At 34.4% G+C, this 23,270-nt stretch overlaps 3 protein-coding genes, 3 long non-coding RNA genes, 4 other non-coding genes and 1 pseudogene across 14 annotated transcripts; 3 read left to right on the top strand and 8 right to left on the bottom strand.

The window, feature by feature from the left end:
* Positions 1-325: 325 nt before the first annotated feature.
* On the bottom strand, positions 326-9,581 carry LOC120203222. Its single transcript, XR_005523797.1, has 3 exons — positions 9,381-9,581; positions 9,207-9,254; positions 326-476 (listed from the first exon to the last, which is right to left on the bottom strand). It is a non-coding gene; the product is annotated as an uncharacterized LOC120203222 (long non-coding RNA).
* Positions 647-749, bottom strand: LOC120203237. Its single transcript, XR_005523801.1, has one exon. It is a non-coding gene; the product is annotated as a U6 spliceosomal RNA (small nuclear RNA).
* On the bottom strand, positions 1,030-1,691 carry LOC120203213 (auxin-responsive protein SAUR62-like). Its single transcript, XM_039203552.1, has one exon. The coding sequence runs from the start codon at positions 1,561-1,563 to the stop codon at positions 1,120-1,122; it is 444 nt and encodes a 147-aa protein (XP_039059483.1). The 5' UTR covers positions 1,564-1,691; the 3' UTR covers positions 1,030-1,119.
* Positions 3,949-6,676, bottom strand: LOC120203220. Of its 3 annotated transcripts, XR_005523795.1 has the most exons (6): positions 6,337-6,676; positions 5,551-5,777; positions 5,310-5,409; positions 4,813-4,859; positions 4,546-4,740; positions 3,949-4,167 (listed from the first exon to the last, which is right to left on the bottom strand). It is a non-coding gene; the product is annotated as an uncharacterized LOC120203220 (long non-coding RNA). The 3 variants fall into 3 exon arrangements; XR_005523796.1 differs by having other exon boundaries at positions 3,949-4,740; positions 4,813-4,929; XR_005523794.1 differs by having other exon boundaries at positions 3,949-4,740; positions 6,337-6,675.
* Positions 6,690-6,792, bottom strand: LOC120203236. Its single transcript, XR_005523800.1, has one exon. It is a non-coding gene; the product is annotated as a U6 spliceosomal RNA (small nuclear RNA).
* LOC120203206 lies at positions 8,510-22,901 on the top strand (annotated as a pseudogene).
* On the bottom strand, positions 9,421-9,523 carry LOC120203235. The gene has a single exon (XR_005523799.1). It is a non-coding gene; the product is annotated as a U6 spliceosomal RNA (small nuclear RNA).
* LOC120203223 lies at positions 10,059-10,496 on the top strand. Its single transcript, XR_005523798.1, has 2 exons — positions 10,059-10,171; positions 10,225-10,496. It is a non-coding gene; the product is annotated as an uncharacterized LOC120203223 (long non-coding RNA).
* LOC120203216 (auxin-responsive protein SAUR67-like) lies at positions 11,572-12,158 on the bottom strand. The gene has a single exon (XM_039203555.1). It carries the CDS (start codon positions 12,047-12,049, stop codon positions 11,606-11,608), a length of 444 nt encoding a protein of 147 aa, XP_039059486.1. The 5' UTR covers positions 12,050-12,158; the 3' UTR covers positions 11,572-11,605.
* TRNAA-UGC lies at positions 12,793-12,865 on the bottom strand. Its single transcript has one exon. It is a non-coding gene; the product is annotated as a tRNA-Ala (tRNA).
* LOC120203208 (ribonuclease P protein subunit p25-like protein) lies at positions 15,775-18,637 on the top strand. 3 transcript variants are annotated; one of them, XM_039203546.1, is made up of 9 exons: positions 15,775-15,859; positions 16,040-16,170; positions 16,308-16,388; positions 16,684-16,772; positions 16,875-16,949; positions 17,081-17,145; positions 17,243-17,296; positions 17,859-18,035; positions 18,290-18,637. In XM_039203546.1, exons 2-9 carry the CDS (start codon positions 16,048-16,050, stop codon positions 18,376-18,378), a joined length of 753 nt encoding a protein of 250 aa, XP_039059477.1. In that variant the 5' UTR covers positions 15,775-15,859; positions 16,040-16,047; the 3' UTR covers positions 18,379-18,637. The 3 variants fall into 3 exon arrangements, with proteins under 3 accessions (XP_039059477.1, XP_039059479.1, XP_039059478.1); XM_039203547.1 differs by having other exon boundaries at positions 15,782-15,859; positions 16,008-16,170; XM_039203548.1 differs by lacking the exon at positions 17,243-17,296.
* Positions 22,902-23,270: the final 369 nt, after the last annotated feature.

Below are 23,270 nucleotides of genomic sequence, written 5' to 3'. Positions count from 1 at the left end.
CACAACCTTTATGCATCAAACTGACAGTCATTAGAGTCTGAATTAGCAAGACAAATACATGAAATTGTGGTCATTCCAATCTCCTCAGAATCTCAACTGCTGCTGAACAAACCAGAAGGTTATCACTTATCACTGATTGAAGCAAAATTTTTAGCATATTTATTATACAAATTTCTAGTTGCACAGCTTTATTGAATAGAGAGAAAATCATATGATCCGAATTTGGAAAAAGATAAGTCCAATTTGTACACAAAAACAAAAAGGCTAAAAGTATACTTTGCAGCAAGCGGCTTATAATTTGATCATAAAAAAAAACATCTATTTGACCAACGAGTCCACCTCCCATTCATAAAGAAATCAACTATGAACAGACTTAGCCAAATCAAGTAATCTATATTCAGTACCAGTTACCAGCAATCAAAGTTGTACAATAATCTGGAACTTACAACGAAAAACCCAGAAGCTAATTCAACAAACTATCTCGAATCCTTAATAATGAATGTTGAAATCATATTCACTGTTCAAGATTGTTAAAAATGTCCAAACCCAGATTAAGCAAAACCCATGAAATCGAACATCAAACTAAGCACAAAAATGTAAAGAGAAGGGCCAGAGAGAGATGGAACAGACCAGCAAAGAATCATAAAAAAATTTAGACCATTTCTCGATTTGTACGTGTCATCCTTGCGCAGGGGCCATGCTAATCTTCTCTGTATCGTTCCAATTTTATCGGATGTCCCCGAAGGGACGTGCCATGGTAGCTGCTTGGTTATTATAAAATATTTTTTTCATTTCCCTAGCTGATATGGGATATTTAGTTGGTTCCCAACCGAATGAACTAGCCTATCTCATATTTTTAGGGTCCTAACGTGTAGGCTGGCCCATTTCTGAATCTTCTATATATTTTCTTGGCAAAACTGTTTAGTAATAGTATTATCTGACATGATAATTTAGTCATTTTAGATTGAAATTGTCGATGTAATATTGTAGATCAGTAATTTCCCTATCAAGGTTCAAGACAACTAAGAATGAGAGACAAAAATTTTGATGTTTTTGCATTATATATTTTAGTCTATAATGGTGTGCATCAATTACAAGATGAGAAGGAGAGGAATTGTTTCAGAAGTTGTATATTGGAAATTGTTGGCTCATTTTTTGTCTGTAAAGATATGATGATGAGCAACGTCCGGTGCTTACAGACATGATCAATGCTTTCTCCACTTCTTTACTCTGTTTCCTTTTGATGAGATCAATTACATATTCCATTAAGGTTGCATCACAAGGCATGACGAGAAGGCTATTTCCTGGAAGTCTAAACTCTTCTTCTGCCAAGTTGAATAGGTCCATCACAAATTTATTATTTAGATGTTCCAAAAGAAGAACAAATCGCTTCTGATCTACACTGTATACAACAAAGTGACCCTTGTCGACTACCGATGATGTGCTGCAACTGGTTGTTTCAGTGTCCCTGGTGGTACCTTGTAATGTGATTCTTTTTCTCCTAATTGAAGCCATTTTTTGCCATTTTCTTGCTAACTTGATGAGCTTCTTGGCACTGATCATCTTGATTTGCTTCGTTTGGTAGGAAAGACACAGACGAAAGAGAAAAAAGATGGAATTTTTAGGTCTTAGAACTCTGATTGCTAAATGCAGCTGTTGTGCTTGATATGAGGCAGTTGAATTGGGATGAAATATATAATCACGAAACTAGAGGCAGCCCCTTTAATAAATTATTTGATTCCAGGTATTCATAGGAAACAAAGCCATGTGATGGTAGATATGTGGGCTAATCTGCAAGGGAGATTGCCTGCTTTTATTGGATGATTAGCCCCACGAGGTGGATCATACAAGTGCTTGCAGAGATAGTTTTATCTATCTGCCAAGTTGTTTAACAACATGGTCCAGTGTTGCAATGATATTGATTACTTTTAAAGAGCAATAAGAAGCCTTCACTCAAGCAAATTGCCACCTGTACCTTGTCTCTGTTCAAATCCAATCAATTTCATGACCTTCCTGTCACTTATCCATGGGGACAATCTCTTCAATGTAGTTCTCAATGAATGCAAAATCATGTGATGGTAGGAGAGAAATACATCATGTTTTGATCGTCCTATTAGTTTTTTCTATTGACAAATGGAGTTTGAATGTAAAGAGGACACTGCTTTTTATGTTGGCAAGTGCTCTAGTTGTCTTGTACAAAATAAACCATGAGTCACAAGATGAACAATGAAGATTATGTACTTGAACAAAGATGAATCGCAGGGCAACATTATAGGAATATGAGTCGATTGACCAAACTCTTCCTCAAACAACTTGACTTCTACAAATATGTTATTGCCGAGATATGACAAGGGCACGACATTGCGGTTCTGATCTGTGGTGTAGATGAAAAAATGACCCTTTTCTGCCACCGAAGATTCACCAACTCACCTGCTATAACTTTTGCATTGGACGTCCCGTAAAGAAAATCTTTTTCTCCCCTTGTCAGTCATTTTCTGTCATTTCCTTGCCATTTTGTAATGTTTCTCGCTGCTGCTGATCATTTTCGCTGTAACCTTTACCATATAAATGTAAGTATGCCTTTGCTAAAAAAAACCTGAAATGGTATTGAGATTCCTTTTGATGGATGAAGCAATCAAAATTTTACTTCATCTATATATAAATATTTATAAGATTGAGGATCCAAAAATTCCCTGTACTTGAAGTTGTTTACTGTTGAGAAATTCTGTGCAAAAATAGACTTAGTTACTATTTTTCTTGGACTAGAAAACTTCATGCTTTGCATTGATATAAACTAAGGAGTCGCAAGAGTTGCACCTTCAATGCTACAACTAAATATGTTCACATATGTAGGTAAAACCTGTGTTATACTTCGTATTGTAATTCTTATTAGAGAACTTATGAAGATTAGTTTACTATTTATACTAACAATAACTCTTCAGTTTCACAAGAATCCTAATGTATTTTTTTTCTGGTTCAAGTCCCAGGAACAAGAATTGAAATACTGTTACTTACCACTCATGGTTGATAGACTACTAGATACCAAACAATGAAACGAAATTGAACTTTGGAGCCTTGAGAAAAATTAGATTAAGATAATACATGGAAAATCAATGAGCTTATGCCATTACTAGCTCATCTGCAGGATGTTACTGCTGGTGCAAAGTCATTAAACCGTCACAGATAAAAACCTTAGAAAAAGTAAAGGAAAGGGAGGTTGATTTGTGTATGATTGGCTGATTGCTAGTACTGATGAGGAAAGAAATTTACCCTGCTGAATTAGTTCTGGTCACATTGAGAAATTCTTGGAAGGGACAACTTTTATGCATTCAAAGTGAGAAGCTGACAGTCATTAGAGTCCGAATTAGCAAGACAAGTACATGAAACTGTGGTTATTCTAACCTCTTTCAGCATCTCAACTGCAGGTGAACTTTGACCTTTCAATTCAAATGCATTCCTCAATGGTACCAAATTCCAATAAATCCAGCAGTATTTGGTCCTTCAGTTCTGGTAAACAAACCAGAATGTTATCACTGATGGATGCAATTTTTTTAGCATATTTATTATACAAATTCTAGTCATGAACACAATGACCAGTAAACTTTGTAATTGGCCTCAAAGGAAACTATTTGATCAATGATTCCACAACCTATTTATAAAGAAATCAAACTATGAACACTCCAAGAACGAAAGCCTCCATTAAACATAGCCAAGCACAAGTAATCTATAATAACTACTTGTTACCAGCAATCAAAGTTGTATAATTATTTTGAACCTACAATGAAAAACAAACTCAACAATCTGAAATCCCAAATAATGAATGTTGAAATCATATTCACTGTATCGAACATCAAACTAAGCACAAAAACGCAAAGAAAACGGTAACAGACCAGTGGGAAAAAATGGGGAAAATTAAAGGAAAAAAATTTAGACCATGCTAATCTTCTCTGTATCATTCCAATTTTATCGGATGGTGTGGGATATTTAGTTGGTTCCCAACTGAATCACTGACTAGCCTATCTCATCTTTATAAGGTCTTTACGTGTCGGCAAGCTGAGACTCAAAGCCATATGGGCTTGTGGATGTGGTTGAAGAGCGGGAACTTTATATTCAGACATGAGCCGTTGATGTGTCTCAACTCTCTTGAGTTGATGAATGGATCCAAACCTAGACAGAGAATTTATATCCCAACTCAGCTAATGAAAAATTCTCGAGGACAAAATTTTCATTGTTGTATATTAACCTACAATAAATAGATTGGGTTAGATTACTACTTCAAGTTTGAAATGTTGATAATTGGTCAAGTTGTATTACGCTTCACCGCCAACTCAACTCTCCACTTAAAAAATTAGACAAAAATGACCATTTTAGGAAGATTTTCAGCAATTGTATTCAGGGATCTACTCATTTTTACATGCTCATAAATTTGTATATTGTTTTAATTTCACAAGTAACGGAGGAGAAAGATTTGAGACCAAGCATAGACGGCCTAGTCTCTTTGTCTATGACACATTTGGTTCTTCCATTCTTGGATAATGAACTCACTCAGATGCTTCTTTAGTCTTCTTTGAAGCTCCAAATCTCCAGAACAATGCACTAATAGAAACACTTTAGAATTGTCGATTCAATTCAAACGCAATAAGCCGTCTTCAAATAATTTCACCTCATTCACGAACAGCTACAGTTTACGCTTTTGATTGCTACGCTTTGTTTGCTTCTTCCAAACATGAATATGACCATCTACATATACAGAAAAACTTAGCAAATATAAAAAATACCCTTTACGAAAACATACCTGCACCTAACACTCACCCCGAGTGCAAGTAACAAATGTCTCGATTAACATCATCATTCAGGTCCTGCAAGCATGTCATGTTGTCAACTTCAGCTTAATCTTTGGGGTCTTCCAATTCAAACTCATTCCTTGAACTTCGTAAAAACACCAGACAATCAGGACGAATGACTACAAATCTGTTATGACTATATACAGCAATGAGAGAAATGCTTAGTTCGATTCCTAAACAAAGAGACAATACTTGGCACTCATAAAGGTTCGTATTTTACACTGCAGCAAGCATAAACCAGCTAAAACCTTATAATTTAATGGTAAAAGGATCTCTTCTTCATTTTCTAAACCATGATTTTCAGTTACTCAATTGACCAACCAAGATTAACAAGGGAAACTGTTTGATCAAATTGATTCCATAACCAATCATGAATAGATTCTTTATGGATATGATTTTAACTGTCAGTTAAGATGAACATCAAACTAAGCATACAAATGGAAATAAACAGAGATGGAAACTGACCTGCAAAATGTTCACAGACAAAATAGTAAAAGATATGTTTGGGCAGCTTCATCGATTTTTCAGCATGCTGATCTACAATGTATGCCAGTATCTTACTAATCTGATTCAAATGGATATATGATATTTGGTTAAGTTCCAACTAAAACCTGAAGCTGAATTAGTTCATTTCACACTGAACAATGTCTCTATATGAAAAGGAAGCAAAGAATAAATGCTGAAGCTGAATTAGTTCAGGACATACCGAGAATTTCAAGGGACAAACTGACCCCTTCAGCTTATCACCTACAGGTGAATTTTGAACTTTCTATTCAAATTATTTCCTCAATGGTTACCAAATTTCAATTCATCTTACTGCGTTTGTGTACTTCGAATTTGGTAAATAAATCACAAAGCTATCACTGATGACTACAGACTTTTAGCACATGTATATAGAAATTGCGGTCAACATCACATTCTCCAATCGCACACCTTTATTGAATGGAAAGAAAAATCAAATGGTTAAGACTTAAGATACATAGTGAGAAGAGATATAAAATGAAAGGCCAACTCCTACACAAAGCCTAAATATTCAGCATTCATTAAAAGCATATTTTGCAGTAAGAACCTTGTAATTTTGATACGCGGAGCTCCTTTAAACGGAGCCAAATACAAGTAGTTAATCTTCCTACCAATTACCAGCTATCAAAATTCTATAACCATATGGAATTTACAACAACAACCCATGAAGCTGCACATCAAACGAAGCATCAAACTAGCCAATCTAATCCTAACTAAGAGAAGATTAGATTTTCGACAAAGAAACATCTATTGGGCAGATACAGTGTTTTGTGGTTGCAGCTGAGCAAGGTTTCTATAAGTTAGAAAGCAACAACTAGAGGATGAAGCTGAGTTTCTACAAAGAAACATCTATCCAGGCCACATTGAGAATTTCTTTGAAGGACATCCTTTCTGCATTCAAATTGACAAACTGACAGTCATTAGATTCTGAATTAGCAAGACAAATACACTGAATTATGGTCATTCTAACCTCTTTCAGCATCTCAACTGCAGGTGAATTTTGAGACCTTTCAATTCAAATGCATTTCTCAATGTTACCAGTTACCAGCAATCAAAGTTGTATAATTATTTGGAACCTGCAATGAAAGACCCACAAGCTAATTCAACAAAATCACATAGCAAACTATCTGAAATTCCTAATACTGAATGTCGAAATCATATTCACTGTTCATGATAGTTAAAAAAGACCAAACCCAGGTTGAGCAAAACCCATGAAATCGGACATCAAACTAAGCACAAAAACACAAAGAAAATGATCAGAGAAAGAGATGGAAACAGACCAGCGGAAAAAAAGCAAAAAAAAATCAGGGGGAAAATGAAGAAAAAAATTTGGACCATTTCTCGATTTGTGCGTGTCATCCTTGCGCAGGGGCCATGCTAATCTTCTCTGTATCGTTCCAATTTTATCGGATGTCCCCGAAGGGACAAACAGGAGAGGTTGCTTGTTCTTTTATTAACTATTCGTTTTCTCATTTGCTAACTAATGTGGGATATTTAGTTGGTTCCCAATTGAATCTTAACTAGTCTATCTCATCTTTATAAGGTCCTAACGTGTAGGCTGGCCCAGACTTGGGGGTTGCACAAAACAAAAGCCATGGCTTGTGGATGTGGTTGAAGAGTGGGACCTTTTTATTTAGACATGAACCGTTTATGTGTCTCGACGCTCTTGACCCGATGAATGGATCCGAACCGAAACAGAGAATTTAAGTCCCAACTCAGCTAATGAAATTTCCATGGTTGTATTACGTTTAAGATGCTGATAATTGGTCAAGCTGTATTACGCTTCAACACCAACTCAACTGTCCACTTAAATAATTAGACAAAAGTAATCATTTAATGAAGATTTTCAGCAATTGTATTCAGGGATCTACTCATTTTTACATTATCATAAGCTTGTATATTGTTTTGATTTCACAAGTAACAAAGGTGAAAGATTTGAGGCCAAGCATAGATGGCCGAGTCACTTTCTTTGATTATGAGATATTTGGGTCTTCAATTCTTGGATGATGAACCCATTCAGCTGCTTGTTTAGGCTTCTTTGAAGCTCCAAATCTCCAGAACAATGAATTAACAGGAAACACTTTAGAATTGTCGATTCGACCATAATAAGCCATCTTCAAAATATTTCACCTCATTCACGAACAGCTAGACTTTATGCATTTGATTGCTACTCTTTGTTACCTACATATAACATTCACCCAAGTACAAGTAACATATGTCTCAATTAACATCATTCAGGTCCTGCAAGCATGTCATGTTGTCAACTTGAGCTTAATCTTTGGGGCCTTCCGATTCAAACTCATTCTTGATTTTGTTAATACACCAGACAACCATGACTAAATGACTACAAATTTGTTATGACTATATACAGAAATAATAGAAATGCTTAGTTCGATTCCTAAACAAAACAACAATACTCAGCACTCATAAAGGTTCGTATTTTACACTGCAGCAAGCGTAAACCAGCTAGAACCTTATCATTTAATTGTAAAAAGATCTCTTCTTCATTTTTCAAAACCATGATTTTCAGTTAATTGACCAACAAAGATTAACAAGGGAAACTGTTTGATCAAATTGATTCCATAACCCAATCATGACTAGATTCTTTATTGATATGATATTAACTCTCAGTTAAGATGAACATCAAACTAAGCACACATATGGAAAGTAAACAGAGATGGAAACTGGCCTGCAAAATTTTCACAAGAGAATAGTAAAAGATATGTTTGGGCCACTTCATTGATTTTCCATCATGCTGATCTACATTGTATGCTGGTATCTTTCAAATCTGATTCAAATGGATATATGATATTTGGTTAGATTCCAACTAAAACCTGAAGCTGAATCAGTTCATATCACACTGAACAAGGCCTCTATATGATAAGAAAGCAAAGACTAAATGCTGAAGCGTAATTAGTTCAGGACATACTGAGAATTTCTTTAAGGGAGAAACTGACACCTTCAGCATATCACCTACAGGTGAATTTTTAACTTTCTATTCAAATTCGTTCAATGGTTACCAAATTTCAGTTCATCCTACAACGTTTTTATCCATTGAATTTGGTAAACAAATCACAAGGCTATGACTGATGACTACGGACTTTTAGCACATTCTGAATAGAAATTCTGGTCAACATCACATTCTCCAATCGCACAGCTTTATTGAATGGAAAGAAAAATCAATGGTTAAGACTTAAGATACAAAGTGAGAAGAGATTTAAAATGAAAGGCCAACTCCTACACAAAGCCTAAATATTCAGCATTCATTAAGGGCATGTTTTGCAGTAAGAACCTTGTAATTTTGAAACGCAGAACTCCTTTAAACGTAGCCAAATACAAGTAGTTAATCTTCCTACCAATTACCAGCTATCAAAATTCTATGACCATATGGAATTTACAACAACAACCCATGAAGCTGCACATCAAACGACGCATCAATCTAGCCAATCTCATCCTAGCTAAGAGAAGATTAGAGTTTCTACTTTCTACAAAGAAACATCTATTGGGCAGACAGTGTTTTGTGATTGCAGATTGAGCAAAGTTTCTATAAGTTAGAAATCAACGACTAGAGGCTGAAGCTGAATTAGTTCAGGCCACATTTGAAGGGACAACCTTTATGCATTCAAAGTGACAAACTGACAGTCATTAGAATCTGAATTAGCAAGACAAAAACATGGAGTTATGGTCATTTTAACCTCTTTCAGCATCTCAACTGCAGGTGAATTTTGAGACCTTTCAATTCAAATGCATTTCTCAATGTTACCAATTACCAATAATCAAAGTTGTATAATTATTTACAACCTACAATGAAAAACCCACAAGCTATTTTGACAAAATCACTCAACAAACTATCTCAAATCCCTAATAATAAATGTCAAAGTCAATTCACTGTTCATGATAGTTAAAAAAAATACCAAACCCAGATTGAGAAAAAAACCAATGAAATCGAACGTCAAAATAAGCACAAAAACGCAAAGAAAATAGTCAGATACTCAGAAAGAGATGGAATCAGACCAGCGAAAAAACAAGCAAAAAATCAGGGGGAAATGAAGAAAAAAATTTGGACCATTTCTCGATTTGTGCGTGTCATCCTTGCGCAGGGGCCATGCTAATCTTCTCTGTATCGTTCCAATTTTATCGGATGTCCCCGAAGGGACAAACTATGATAGCATTTTAGTTCTTATAAACTATTCCTTTTTGCTTTCTCTAGTTGTTGTGGGATATTTGGTTCGCAGCTTATCTCATTTTGAAAGATAGTTTTGAATTGCATAGGCCTAGAATCTCAATGTACGCAGGCTCTTTTCCAATTGAAAACCAAGTTCTATAAAACCAGGACTTGAGCTGTCGTGTTGATATCAATTTTGAATTTCTGTGTCTCTGACTAAGGTTAGTAAATTTGGGAGGGAGAGGGTTAGACTTTATTTCGCTTTCTTTTCTTCCATTCAAGTTACAAATAAGATAAAACGATGGATGATTGCCATGGAAGACAACTGAACACGAAACAAAACTCTGGATCTGGAGTTTTCTTATTTTATTTATATATATATATATATATATATATATATATATATATATCTTAATGTACAATGGCGTTGGATGGTTTACAAAGTTGAAAACATATATTTATTTGGATTTAGAAACTCAATATTGACAACTGTTGGCTTGTTTCTTGCTGATAGGGATGTTATAAAGATGAGCAACGGACACCAACTACTGACATAATCAACGCCTTCTCAACTTCTTGACTTGCTTTCCTTTTGATCAATCCAATTACATATTCCATCAAGGCTGCATCACAAGGCAAGGTGAGATGTGCAGTTCCTTCAAGTCCAAACTCTTCTTCAGCCAGTTGGAACAGTATTCCAATGGAAGCACAAAGCGCTTCTCATCAGAGCTATACACCACAAACTGACCCTTCTCGATCCTTGATGATGTGCTGCAACTGTTTGTGTCAACTACCCCACTGGTTCTAGAGAATGTGATTCTTCTTCTCTTAATTGCTGCCAGTTTTTGCCATTTCCTTGCCAATTTGATAAGCTTCTAGCACTGACCATCTCGTTTCTTTTTTCAAAACAAGGGAGGCTATTGTAGGACAAGACAAGGAAGAGAAAGTAAAGATCGAAGGGAACTGAAAGCTTTTGTTTTGCTGCACCGATGAAAATGGAAAATGGATGAATATATATACACTCACGTATAGAAGGCGGTCCTTTGAATGAAGCATTTCAATGTTGAGACTCGAGGGAAGCAATTAAGCAAAACCATGTGGGTCGAAATGTGAGCGAGCATTTAGAAGGCAGCCAGTTGAGCAAGTCTGGTGAGTAATGGAAGTGGTCCTATCTTTTTTTTCTTTTTTTTTTGCAGAATTAAATCATTATTCATGTACAGGACCAGGCATTGTAGTACCGTCATGTTCTGGATAAATTACCTAACAAGAAACAAAATTGTGGTTCTAGTTCGCCAAAAATCCTGAATTTTAAGGGTTTTTATAATTTCTGAAACAAGATTTGCACCCAACAGACTAGTGAGATTGAAAACATCATTATCTCCAGGCTGTTATGCTTTTAGATGTCTCATAATTAATCTACCCCACATTGATATGTCTGTAAATGGCTCCAAGAGATTGCTAACAGTGAGGTCCTGGTCACCATCACACTTCGCACACAAGTTTTTGAATTGTAGGGTCGTATACTGTATAATTTTACTTCAATTCAATCCATCCTTGTAGAAATTAGCTGTTTTTAATGGATAATATAGTAATCGGTTATACTTAAAAGAGAGAGAGAGAGAGAAGATATCTAGTTTCTGACTGAAATGATATCGTTTTGCAACTAAGCTTTTTTTTTTTACCTTTTTCGATTTTCACCTCTGCTTGGACAAGTAAATTAAACTTTTGCTTCTTTGCACTTTAACCTGTTGTCTTCTAAGCTCATCAGAATGTGTGAGGAAGTTTCAGAAAGCTGCTTCTATGATGAGTAAAAAACATATATTTAAACTGGTTTAGATTAATATATGTGTTGTTTGTATTAAAAACATATATGATGAGTAAAACTGTTTTGTAATAGTATTATCTGACATGATAGGATTGTGTTTTTAGTTACGAGTTGTTGATGCAATATTTTCTGTAAGAAGTTTCCTGACAAGACTAGAGATGATTAAGCATGAGAGATAAAAATTTTGATGTTTTTGCATTATATACTTTGTGGATCAATTACAATATGAGAAAAAGGGGAAAAAATGTTTTAGAAGCTCCATATTGGCCATTGTTGGTCTTTTTCTTGCTGATAAAGATACGATGATAAGCAATGACTGGTGCTTATGGACAGGATTAGTGTTTTCTCCACTTCTTTACTCGGTTTCCTTTCGATGAATGCAATTCCATATTCCATAAATGTTGCATCACAAGGCATGATGAGAAGTCCATTGCCGGGTGGTCCAAACTCTTCTTTTGCCAAGTTCAGTAGCTCCATCACCATTTTGTTCTTTAGATATTCCAAAGGAAGCACAAAGCGCTTCTGATCCACACTGTATACGACAAAGTGACCCTTTTCGACCACCGATGATGTGCTGCAACTGTTTGTTTCAGCCTCCATGGTGGTTCTTGGTAATGTGATTCTTTTTCTCGTAATTGAAACCATTTTTCGCCATTTTCTTGCTAACTTGATATGCTTCTTAGCACTGATCATCTTGCTTTACTTTGTTTAGTAGGGAAGACTTTGATGAAACAGAAATAAGAGAGAAGTTTTAGGTCTTAGAACTCTGGTTTCTAAATGTAGCTGTTGTGCTTGATATGAGGCAATGGAATTGGGATGAATATATATAATCGCAAGGCTAGAGACAGTCCCTTTAATGAATTATTAGAATTCAGGCATTCATAGGAAACAGAGCCATGTGATTGCAGATGTGTGGGATTGGATGATTAGCCATACAAGGTGGATCATAGAATGCAGACACATCTTTATCTATCTGCCAAGTGGTTTAACAGCAAAATGGTCCAGTGTTGCAATAATATTGACTCATGATTTGATCACAGATTTCATTAGGATTCTCTATACATAAGATTAGTGACTTTGAATAGTAATAAGAAACCTTCAGTGAAGCAAATTACCACCAGTTTCTTGTCCCTCTCAAATCCAATCAGTTTCATGATGTTGCTGTCACTTATCCATGGGACAATCCGTTCAAAGTAGTTCCTAATGAAGATCTGAGGGATGCAAAACCATGTGATAGAAGGAAAGAAGAGCATGTGTGGATTGTCACCTATTAGTTTTTTCTATTGGCACATGGAGTTTGAATGTAAAGATGGAACTGCCCTTTTTGTGTTGCAAAGTAGTTTAGTTGATTTTTTTTCTTCTGTTTTGTGATGATCAATGCAAGCCGTTTATTATGTTAAAGAAAAAAAATTGTAGAAGTACCACAAAAAAGCACATGGAGATGCAGGGGATCGAACCCTGTACCTCTCGCATGCAAAGCGAGCGCTCTACCATTTGAGCTACATCCCCTGTTTTCTTTTGTTGTTGATTTTTACTATTGCAGTCTGAATTAATCCGCTTCTTCGTTGATATCTACTTTCTGACTGAAATGATATCGTTTTGCAACTAAGCTTTTACCTTCTTTGATTTTCACCTCTGCTTGGACAAGTTGTGTCAGACAGATAACAAATTAAACTTTTGCTTCCTTTGCACTTTAACCTGTTGTCTTCTGAGTTCATCAGAATGCGTGAGGAAGTTTCAGAACGATGCTTCTATGATGAGTAAAAAACATATATTTAAACTGGTTTAGATTAAAAAATATATATGATGAGTAAAACTGTTTTGTAATAGTATTATTGACATGATAGGATTGTGTTTTTAGTTATGAATTGTTGATGTGATATTTTCGATTATAAAACCCCTGACAAGACTCGACGTGATTAACCATGAGAGAGAAAAAATTTGATGTTTTTGCATTATATACTTTGTGGATCAATTACAATATGAGAAAAAGGAAAAAAATGTTTTAGAAGCTCCATATTGGCAATTGTTGGTCCTTTTCTTGCTGATAAAGATACAATGATGAGCAACGACTGGTGCTTATGGACAGGATCAATGCTTTCTCAACTTCTTTACTTGGTTTCCTTTCGATGAGAGCAATTGCATATTCCATAAAGGTTGCATCACAAGGTAAGATGAGAAGTCCATTGCCTGGTAGTCCAAACTCTTCTTCTGCCAAGTTGAATAGCTCCATCACCATTTTGTTCTTTAGATATTCCAAAGGAAGCACAAAGCGCTTCTGATCCACACTGTATACCACAAAGTGACCCTTTTCGACCACCAATGATGTGCTGCAACTGTTTGTTTCAGCACCTGTGGTGGTTCTTGATTTTTACTATTGTATTCTGTATTAATATGCTTCTTCAGTTGCTCCTTTCTAAACCAAGAAAAGGTAACTAATTTTGATTATTTAGACAATTGTACTCTAATGCTGGAATTTCTTATCTAGAGTTGTCCAGTAAAGGTAAAATATAGATGTGAGGTTACTGGATTCCTGTGAAATCCTGAGAGTGCTTTAATATTTTACTTTCATATGTATTTGCAGTTTGCAACTATTCAAGAGATAGTAGATGTAACAAAATTAACTCATTCTAGTTATCAAAAAGGTATACTGCATTTCATGAAGTTAGCATTCCACAGAGAATTATCTATACAAGTTTCTTTCATCCCCTTCTGGGATTGAAAATTGCATGATGTTTTACATGGTAAATATGTTCAGAATCCACAGACGAGCGACTGCTTTTCAGCATGTCCTTCATGGATAATTGTAGCGTATGATGAGCAGCCACGTCCAGTGATTGAACTGAGCACTGCTTTCTCCAAATCCTTATCTAATCCTCTCTGTACTAACAAGACTATGTAACTCACAATGGCAGAATCGCACTGTAATGTTATAGGCCCATCGCTTGACAGTCAGAACTCCTCCTCAGACATCTTCAAAATGTTCCTGGAAAATACTGTTCTTGAGATATGCCAAGGGAATCACAAAACGCTTCTTATCCATTGTATTGATAACAAAATGTCCTTTATGAAGGACTGATTGTTTATTAGAACTATCAGCATTAGCCGTCTTTGGCGCAAATCGGTATAACATATGATCTGACCAGCATCTTTGGCGCCTTCTTCATATTATCATATATCATAATAACCGGTTTTCTGTAGTTCTTCTAGTTAGGGTATAAGCAACTAAGTAAAAGTACGAAGTATTATTGGTGGTACTGTAAAGTTGTTGAAATGTCTCAAAGTAACAGACATGGATGACAACAGACCTCTATATTAGACATCCATGCTCATGACATTCTCATTAGCTGAGATAAATCATATAGTTTCTAAATATCAATGCTCGAAAAAATGTTGTGTAAGGTCGCAGTATCTCTGGATATCATTTTAGAATTACAGTTGCTTTTTCAATTGCATCATAGAGCAAATGGAAGTTAATTTCCTCATGTGTTGCTACTTGCTAGACCTGCATGTTCATCAAGGTGACAATAATTGTAATATATATACGTTTAAAATTATATATTTTTATATTTTGTTTTACATTTTTTCTCAATTTATACACGTATGGACTAAGTTATCTCAGTATAAAATTGGTTTATACATATTTCATTTATATAATTATGATTTTTTGTATTTTATTTCCAATTTAAAATATTGTTATGCTCTTTTAATCTATAGATGCAATATACATGATTATAACTATGCAAAATAGTTGATAAAAATAAAATAAAAGTTAACGATCATTTAATCAAAGTATTTATTTAATAAGAAGAGTTATTAGCACGAATCAAACAACTTCAGTTGTTAAGGGATTTTTTTATTATCTCTTAAGATCTTAAGTTTGAACATTGTAGATGAAGTATGGACCTTAATTACCAAATGGTTAAAAGTCTTTGAACAATATTATCTTGTATTTACCTTAAATTTATTGAAAAAATTAAAATTATTAATTAAAATATCAGTTCTAAAAATTATCAATTAGAATATTATTATTGAATTTTTAATCATATTTTTTAATCATAATTATTACAAATATAAAATAAATAATAATCATTCTATATGTTATTTATTAGGATAATATTTTATAAATTAGTATTGCATTTCCATAAAAGTATTTAATGGATCAAATCAAACATATTAATTAATAAATTATTATTACATTTCCATAAAAGTATTTAATGGATCAAATCAAACATATTAATTAATCAGTCCATTAATCATATCTTATCGGAACGATAACATGAAGACACTAGTTTGAATTTGGAATAAATGGATGACGTGTCCAAATTTGAATGGAAGACCAACTTTTTATCCTAAACCCTAACCCGGCGATCCACTCCTTCGGATGTACATGTACCCTTCTATCAAAACAGAGCGGCACTTTTCATCCTGTCTTCTCAAAACTCTGAAACTAAAAAATAAACTCCAACTCGAATTTCCCTCGCAACCGCTCATTTTCGCAAGGTATCTTTTGCTTGTCGTTCTCTAACCCTAGATCTCCACTTCACTTTCTCAGTTTTTTTCTTCGTTTTATTGGCTGGCATTGAATCGCTGAAATCGTTTCCAAGCTTCATTTCTGTTTGTTTACTGTCTTACTGAGAAAAAAAAACAGATTTGAGGCGCGTTTTTTTTTCCTTTTCCCAGTGGGAAAAATGGATCGGTACCAGAAGGTGGAGAAGCCGAAGACTGAGACACCGATAAACGAGAACGAGCTGAGGATTACAGCTCAAGGGAGAATGCGGAATTACATTTCTTACGCCATGTCTCTGCTTCAGGTTTTCCTTTTTTTATTAGATATTAGCATTGTTAATAAGCGTTGATTTAATTGTTTTGAATAAATGAGTAGCGTATTTTTGTTGTAAAAATATTTTTGTTGAAAAGCTAAGGTTTCAACTCTCCTTCTGTTTTGTAGGATAAAGCTGCAAACGAGATTATGCTTAAAGCTACAGGCAGAGCTATAAACAAGACTGTCATGATTGCTGAATTAATTAAGGTATTTTTTATATATATAAATAGGTTATTCTTTTTCATTTATCTTAATCTTCTTGTTATGTATTTATTTATAAACTTATGTATATCCATAGCAACGTTATTCGTTTTGTAAATAATATTTCTTCAGTTATATGAAAACATGTCGGTTTTGTTATCTCTTTCCCTTGCATATTGTCCGATTTGTAATTAGAAGATAGAGGACGATATAAATTTGTGAAATGTGATTGTTCTTATCTTTATAATCTCCCTACCTCGTTTTCCTTTGATTTTGTACTAAAATGTATTAATTGTTCCAGAGGAGGATTACTGGTCTTCATCAGAACACATCAACCGGATCAATAGACATAACTGACACATGGGAACCACTAGAAGAAGGCCTTCTTCCGTAAGAACCTAGTTTTCCTGTTCTTTCTGGTGGTTTGGTATTTCATTTTTCTTGCAATAACTAATATCTCATTTGCCTCTAATGTTTGGTTTGCTTGCACAGCCTAGAAACCACTCGCCATGTTTCGATTATCACCATTACTTTGTCTAAAAAAGTGCTGGTTACATCTTCAATCGGGTAATTGGCCACTACTTATCTGTATTTAAACACTCATGATGTTGAATATATTATTGTTCACCGAGGCCTGTTATTTACTATGATTGTCTTGACACGCTGCTCTGTTGGTCTGCAACATGTCATGCTAATAGATATCAACCTCCAATCCCATCTGATCAAGTGAAGGCATCAGCTGCAATTGAGGACACTGAAGGAGGTAAGCCAATAATGTACTATTATTGATGATTAAGTGATTCTGTTTTATGCCGTGCCCGACAAAAATTGATATTTATACTTTATTTCATTCAAATTAGAGGTCTCTGCTGACATCCAAGGCAAAGGACATGGTGGTCAAGAGAAATATGGAGGTATAAGCAAACATCATGGCTAATTTCGTACTAAGTGAAATAACTGTCACCTAAATTTGAGTCACTTCGGCATTTTTGGAGAAAGAGTTTTTTTTTTTTTTAATGTTACCTGAGAAGTTAAAATGCATTTAGAGTTTCAGCCATGGCTTTTTACCCTTTAACTTGTTCCTGATACATGAGGACATGGATTAGAATGTTACTGGAATTAAAGGGAAATTGAATTTCGTCAGGATGATCTCTAATCATTCAGATAGACTATGCTTCAATTATATGCTTTTGGTTATAAATGGTGAGGGGAACAGTAAAGCAACTGAGTTGACAACAAGGCTGGTGCTGTGTATGTTGGTTGCTTATAGTCGCTAGGCTTAGTAGCAGACGGAACAGATATTCAGATCTATGTTTTTTTAATGGAATGAGATGGCAATAATCCGTGGCGTGTTGATTGATTGAAAAAGTTCATTATCCAGATTTGTGCTGTGTATCAAATCATGTCTTCTTTTTTCGTGAATATATTGAAGCGCATGTGAACCAAAAGCCATATAAAAGTTATACTTGTGTGCAGGCAATATCAATGGAGGCATGGTGGACCACAGGAATGGAGGGCGAGGTTATGGAGGCAGAGGTCGGGGTCGTGGTCTTCAAGGGCGTGGTAGAGGGTATAGTGGTGGAAATATGCAGTGGGATTCGGGATATTATAATGGTAATGGTCCATCAGGACCATTTCCTAGACAGGGTCGTGGTAAATATCTGCCTCCTTTGTTTTCCTTCTTGTTCTTTAGTACTGCCTAACTGTTAGTTTAGTAGTCCGACATATCCAAAAACAAATCTATTTTTTCCCCTTGAAACAAATTTAAAACAAGCCATTTTCTTATTTGAGAATCTTAGTTGAGTTATTTTAACAAGAAATCATACATGGGTAAACAATCCAGTGTCTTGCATAATTTTTATTAGAAAAATTACATTAACCATTTCGGGTAAAATCACTGGTTGCAGGTGGAGGACGTGGGAGGGGACGAGGACGTGGTCGTGGACCTCGTGATCAAGGCTTCAGATCTGATGGTCCAGTCCAGAAAGCCGCTTGAGCATCTACCGAGCCATGGTTTTAGATTGAAACAAACCAGTGGGTGGCTGCTGGTCTTTATGCATCATTTAAGGCTTTGATTGCAAAATTGAGTGGTAAGGGACCTTATCTGTTATTGTCTTCTAGTCCGCAATTTTTGTAGGAAAGTTGGTAGGTCGTGGATATTTTATCACGCCGTGCTAATGTTTCTGCAACTTTTTAGCTTTCTTTTTCCTTTTTATTAGAATTGAAATGATTTTCTCGAAATAATAGAGCAGCAGTACATTCATTCATGCAGTCTTTTGTCATCTGCCCAGTTGTACGACGTTTTCCTTGTTGCTTGATGTTTGGTAACCAATTATGAAATTCTCGATTCACATGATCGAATACTATAATGCATTTAAAGCATGAATGATGCATGACAATTGACAACAAGAAAGAAAAAACAAAATATTCCATCAATATCTTACCCGGGACCCACTTTTCTGTTCCCCTCATCCGTATAGATATAGAAAAAAGCAAAAATGGACCAAAGCAGGACTTTTGTGGCAGTCACGAGTCATTTGATCTTTGAACGTCTAATCCATCTCCTGGTCACTGTTCATATATATATATATATATATATATATTTGAAGGGAATTTTTTTGTGTGTTCAATGTATGGATTAGTTAAAACTCAACTAAAGTGACAATCTAGATTTAATTATGTTGCTTCCTTCAATTATTTTAATAAAGTGATTGTATTTATGACGTGTAGAATAAGACATGGCACAAAGTAACTTGTGAAAAAAAAGGACGACATGCGATGAAGTGATAGAATGAGGTGAGGGAGAGAATAATCATTTTTTTAAATCTTATATTTTAAATTTTTTGTGTGTTTCTCTATTGGTATAATTTGTTTTTGGTTATTTTAAAATTTTATAAACTCATTATTTAATATAAAATTATTGTTTAACCCTAATTTTATGTGACGTGTTATAAGGAACGTTTTATCCCGATGTGACAACGACGATCTAATTTGTCGTTTCACAAATTATCACTAATTTTTGTTTTGGTTGTCGGTCGAGTTGATGGAAGAGGCGGAATTCGAATTTTAAATTGCACGTTGTTGTAGTCTAGTCTGGGGGTGGGCAATGGGCTTTTAAACTTTTTAAAGAGTTTGTTATTGCAGGTCAGACATAAAGTAAAAGTGCGATTTCCGAAGTGTGAGAAGTTTGAATCAATATAAGAGGAAAAAAACGAAAAAAACATTACAATTCATGTTAAAAACTTTATAGTAATGTCAAATCAAATGGCATCGACAATAAATGTGTATGTGTTTTGATTTTAATCACTTTCTAATATATATTTAAAAGATTAATATATATATATAATATAAAATTTAAATATTTCATAGTCAAAATTGTTATTTTAACTATATATATATATATATTTAAGTCATGAATTTAACCAGAGACAAGTTTTAAACTTTGTATGTTGTCTTGTAAACTGTTTGGAATTTCAATATTTAAAATTGTTTTAAATTGTCGTATTGACACATGTCTGATCAACACCCATATATGTCTCTCATATCACAAAATTAGTATGTTTAGTCATGAAATTCTTAAATCTCATTTTGTTTATATATAAATTTTTTAAAATGTTTAAATAGTCTTTTTAAACATTCATTCGTTGAGTATTAAATATATATACTGTTTCCATGGTTTCGCTTACAAATACTACAAGAACATAAAATATTATTTAATTTTTTATTTAAAATAAGAAAAGTTATTAAAACATAATACAAAAAATTAAAAAGATGAAGAATATCACTAATATAATAAAACATAAGTGACAATCGTTTAAAAACATATGATGTCACCTTTCTAAATAATTAAGGTGGAAAAAATTAATTCAAAGAAAAGGAGAAAAAAATTAGAAATAAAATCTCAGCGGCTCAAAATCAATGTAGTACTATTTTATATTCTCTTGAGATAAATTTTAAATTTAATCCACATTTTATTTAAAGGGAGGAAAAGAATCCAGTGAATTTATAACCCATGACTTAATATCATAAGAGAACAAAGATAAACAGCTTAATAAACCGATCAAATATATTTAATATAATATTATTCTATACAATATCAATGAATCAAATAGGGACACATCATTAAAAATAAAGTTGAATTTTATTTTTATTTTTATGACATATAATCATCTGATTTATTAATGATATATAGAATTTATACATTATAATATATTAAATGTGAAGTTTTTATTATTAATTCGATAACTTATTTTAATGATTAATCTTATCTGTGATGACCGAGATTTTAGACTCTCTTGATTATATTATTAATGATTTTAATTGATACTTGTAATTGTAATTTAAAATATAATAAATAATTAACTTTTTTTGTTAGTCTAGGGTAGTATCTATTCGAAAGATTATCAGCTATTTTATAATAAACGTTCAAATACCGATCTAAATATCGTGCTTGAACCCAAATTTCTAAGGATAAAATCAATCTCTTAACCATTGAGGTCACTTAGTTTATGCTAAACAACTCAACTATCGTTTTTCCTTTTTGTCACCTAACTATTTTTTTTAAAATTCATACTTAATGTTACGTTTAGTTTCATTTTGGTCACCCACCGTAAAAAGAAAAATGATGATGGTTGTCCAAGGACGGATGTAGGATTTCATTATAGGAGGGGTGAACTTATAAAATTTTAAGAATGAAATAACTTATAAAATTTTAGGGGTGGCAAATACATAATTTTAATAAAAAATATTTAAAATATATAATAATTTGAAAATTTTAGGGAGCGACCACCCCACTCGCCCCCTCTAGGTTCATCCCTGCTTGTGTCACCGTAAGGTAATGTCACATCATCTTTGCAAAATTTTAAAAAAATATTTTTATTAATTTTTTAACGATGGGTAACTAAAATGAAACCAAAACGCAACTTTAGGTATGATTTTGAAGAAAAAAATAATAGTTAAGTGACCAAAATAAAATAAAAATAATAGTTTGTGTACTAAATATGTAATATCCAATTTCTTATAAATCTGAGTAAATATAAGATAATATATATCTCAACAATTTAATAATAAACGCTTATACCTTATATACATGGTAATCAAACCTAAAATTAAAAAATAATAACAATTTAAATAACAATTCATTAATAATTAATATGGATGTGTTGGTGCAAAATAACTTAAAATGAGAGGAATACACATAACTGCCCTATATCGGCAAAAGAGAGGGTGAGAGCGAAAAAGACATGTATAACACTACATTTTACAATTCGGCATTGAAGTCACGTTATCCACCTCCTCCTCCCTCCTCCCTTACTCTATTTAAACTGTCTGCTCTTCCGGTTTTTTCTTTCGATTCTCAATTCAATTGGAGAAATCGTTAGATTCACTGAGAGTAAAGGAATCGGAGAAAAAACTGTGGAAAATCTAAGGGCTGTCATGGCGTCCTCCAAGGTCATACCGACGACGTCACAGACGAATACCGATCTGCCACGTCAATCGTCTCTATGTTCTTCGCTCTCCACTCTCTTCGCCGATCTTCAGAACCAACAAAACAATCGAAACCAATCTCAGAACGACCTTGGTTCCATGAACATGGACGATTTGTTGAAAAACATCTGCTCCTCTCCACCACCGCCTCCACCGTCTAATCCCTATGCGCACCCGCAGTTTGCCGGCGTTTTATATAAGGAAAAGGTCATTTCTCGCTTCCGAAGGATGTGACGAATAAGTCCGTCGATGATGTTTGGAAGCAGATCGTTGTCGGTGGCGATGATCAGAGACAGGGGGATCGTCCACCCGAAGGGATGACTTTGGAGGATTTTTTGACGAAAGCTGGGCCGGTTAGAGAAGAGGATGTACGAGGAGTTGTTAATCAGGTGGGAGTTAGTGCAGGGGTTTTATGCCGTTGACCAGGCCGTTGTCAACGGAGGTATGAATCAGCTTTCGGCGTTTGGAAACAACGGCGGCGTAGATTATCAGAGGTTGGTGGCGGTAGCTGGTGGAGGAGTTAGAGGAAAGCGACGCACGGTGTAGGCTCCGCCTTTGGATAAAGCGACGCAGCAGAAACAGAGGAGGATGATAAAAAACAGAGAATCTGCTGCTATGTCCAGGGAACGCAAACAGGTCAGACTCTTCTTTGTCAACTCTGTTTGGATGCAGAGAAATGGAGAGAAACAATACTTGCTTTCATCTCAATCAGATTTTTAATTGTTTTTCTTCAAACTTTAAAACCTGTATTCTGCAATTAAACGGGATGTTGAAAGTTAGTTCCCCCCCCCCCCTTGGTGTTGCTTTCCTTGTTGATGCTTAGGCTTATACGGTTGAATTGGAATCTCTGGTGACACAATTGGAAGAAGAGAAAGCCCAATTGCAGAGAGAAGAGGTATGTAGGCCGCTGTATATATGTTCTCAAACTATAGTGTTGAAGAATTTTCAGTCGCTGCTAAGTTTGAATTGTTTGATTAAAGTTAAAACGTGTTCTAAATTATGCTAGAAAGTTGTTGCAATCAGGGTGTGCAAGACGATGGAAGTAATTCTAAAATAGCTTTAGACCAACTTTAATTCATGAATATCATGTAGTTATGGTGCCCAGACTTTTCCTTTTCTTTAAAATTCTCAATCCTATTACCCTTCTCCGAACTATATTCCGATATGTGTACGAAAATATGATCATGGCATATACATGAACTTAAAAAATGAGCATATATATATAGAGAGTTATTGAAATGAAGTATTTAGCATAGAATCAGGGACATACTCACGATTTTATTCCAAATTCGAACTTATGATATTTTAAGAGGACGAAAACATATTTAAATCATATGATAAATTAAAATTTTCAAAGGGGGCAACCGTCCAAGGTACATCCCTGCCTAAAATGATCATTAC

This window comes from Hibiscus syriacus, unplaced genomic scaffold (genome assembly GCF_006381635.1).
Source record: "Hibiscus syriacus cultivar Baekdansim isolate YM2019G1 unplaced genomic scaffold, ASM638163v2 tig00009308_pilon, whole genome shotgun sequence".
In the NCBI taxonomy this organism is placed as follows: Eukaryota; Viridiplantae; Streptophyta; class Magnoliopsida; order Malvales; family Malvaceae; genus Hibiscus; species Hibiscus syriacus.
This window is presented reverse-complemented; position numbering and strand designations above follow the sequence as displayed.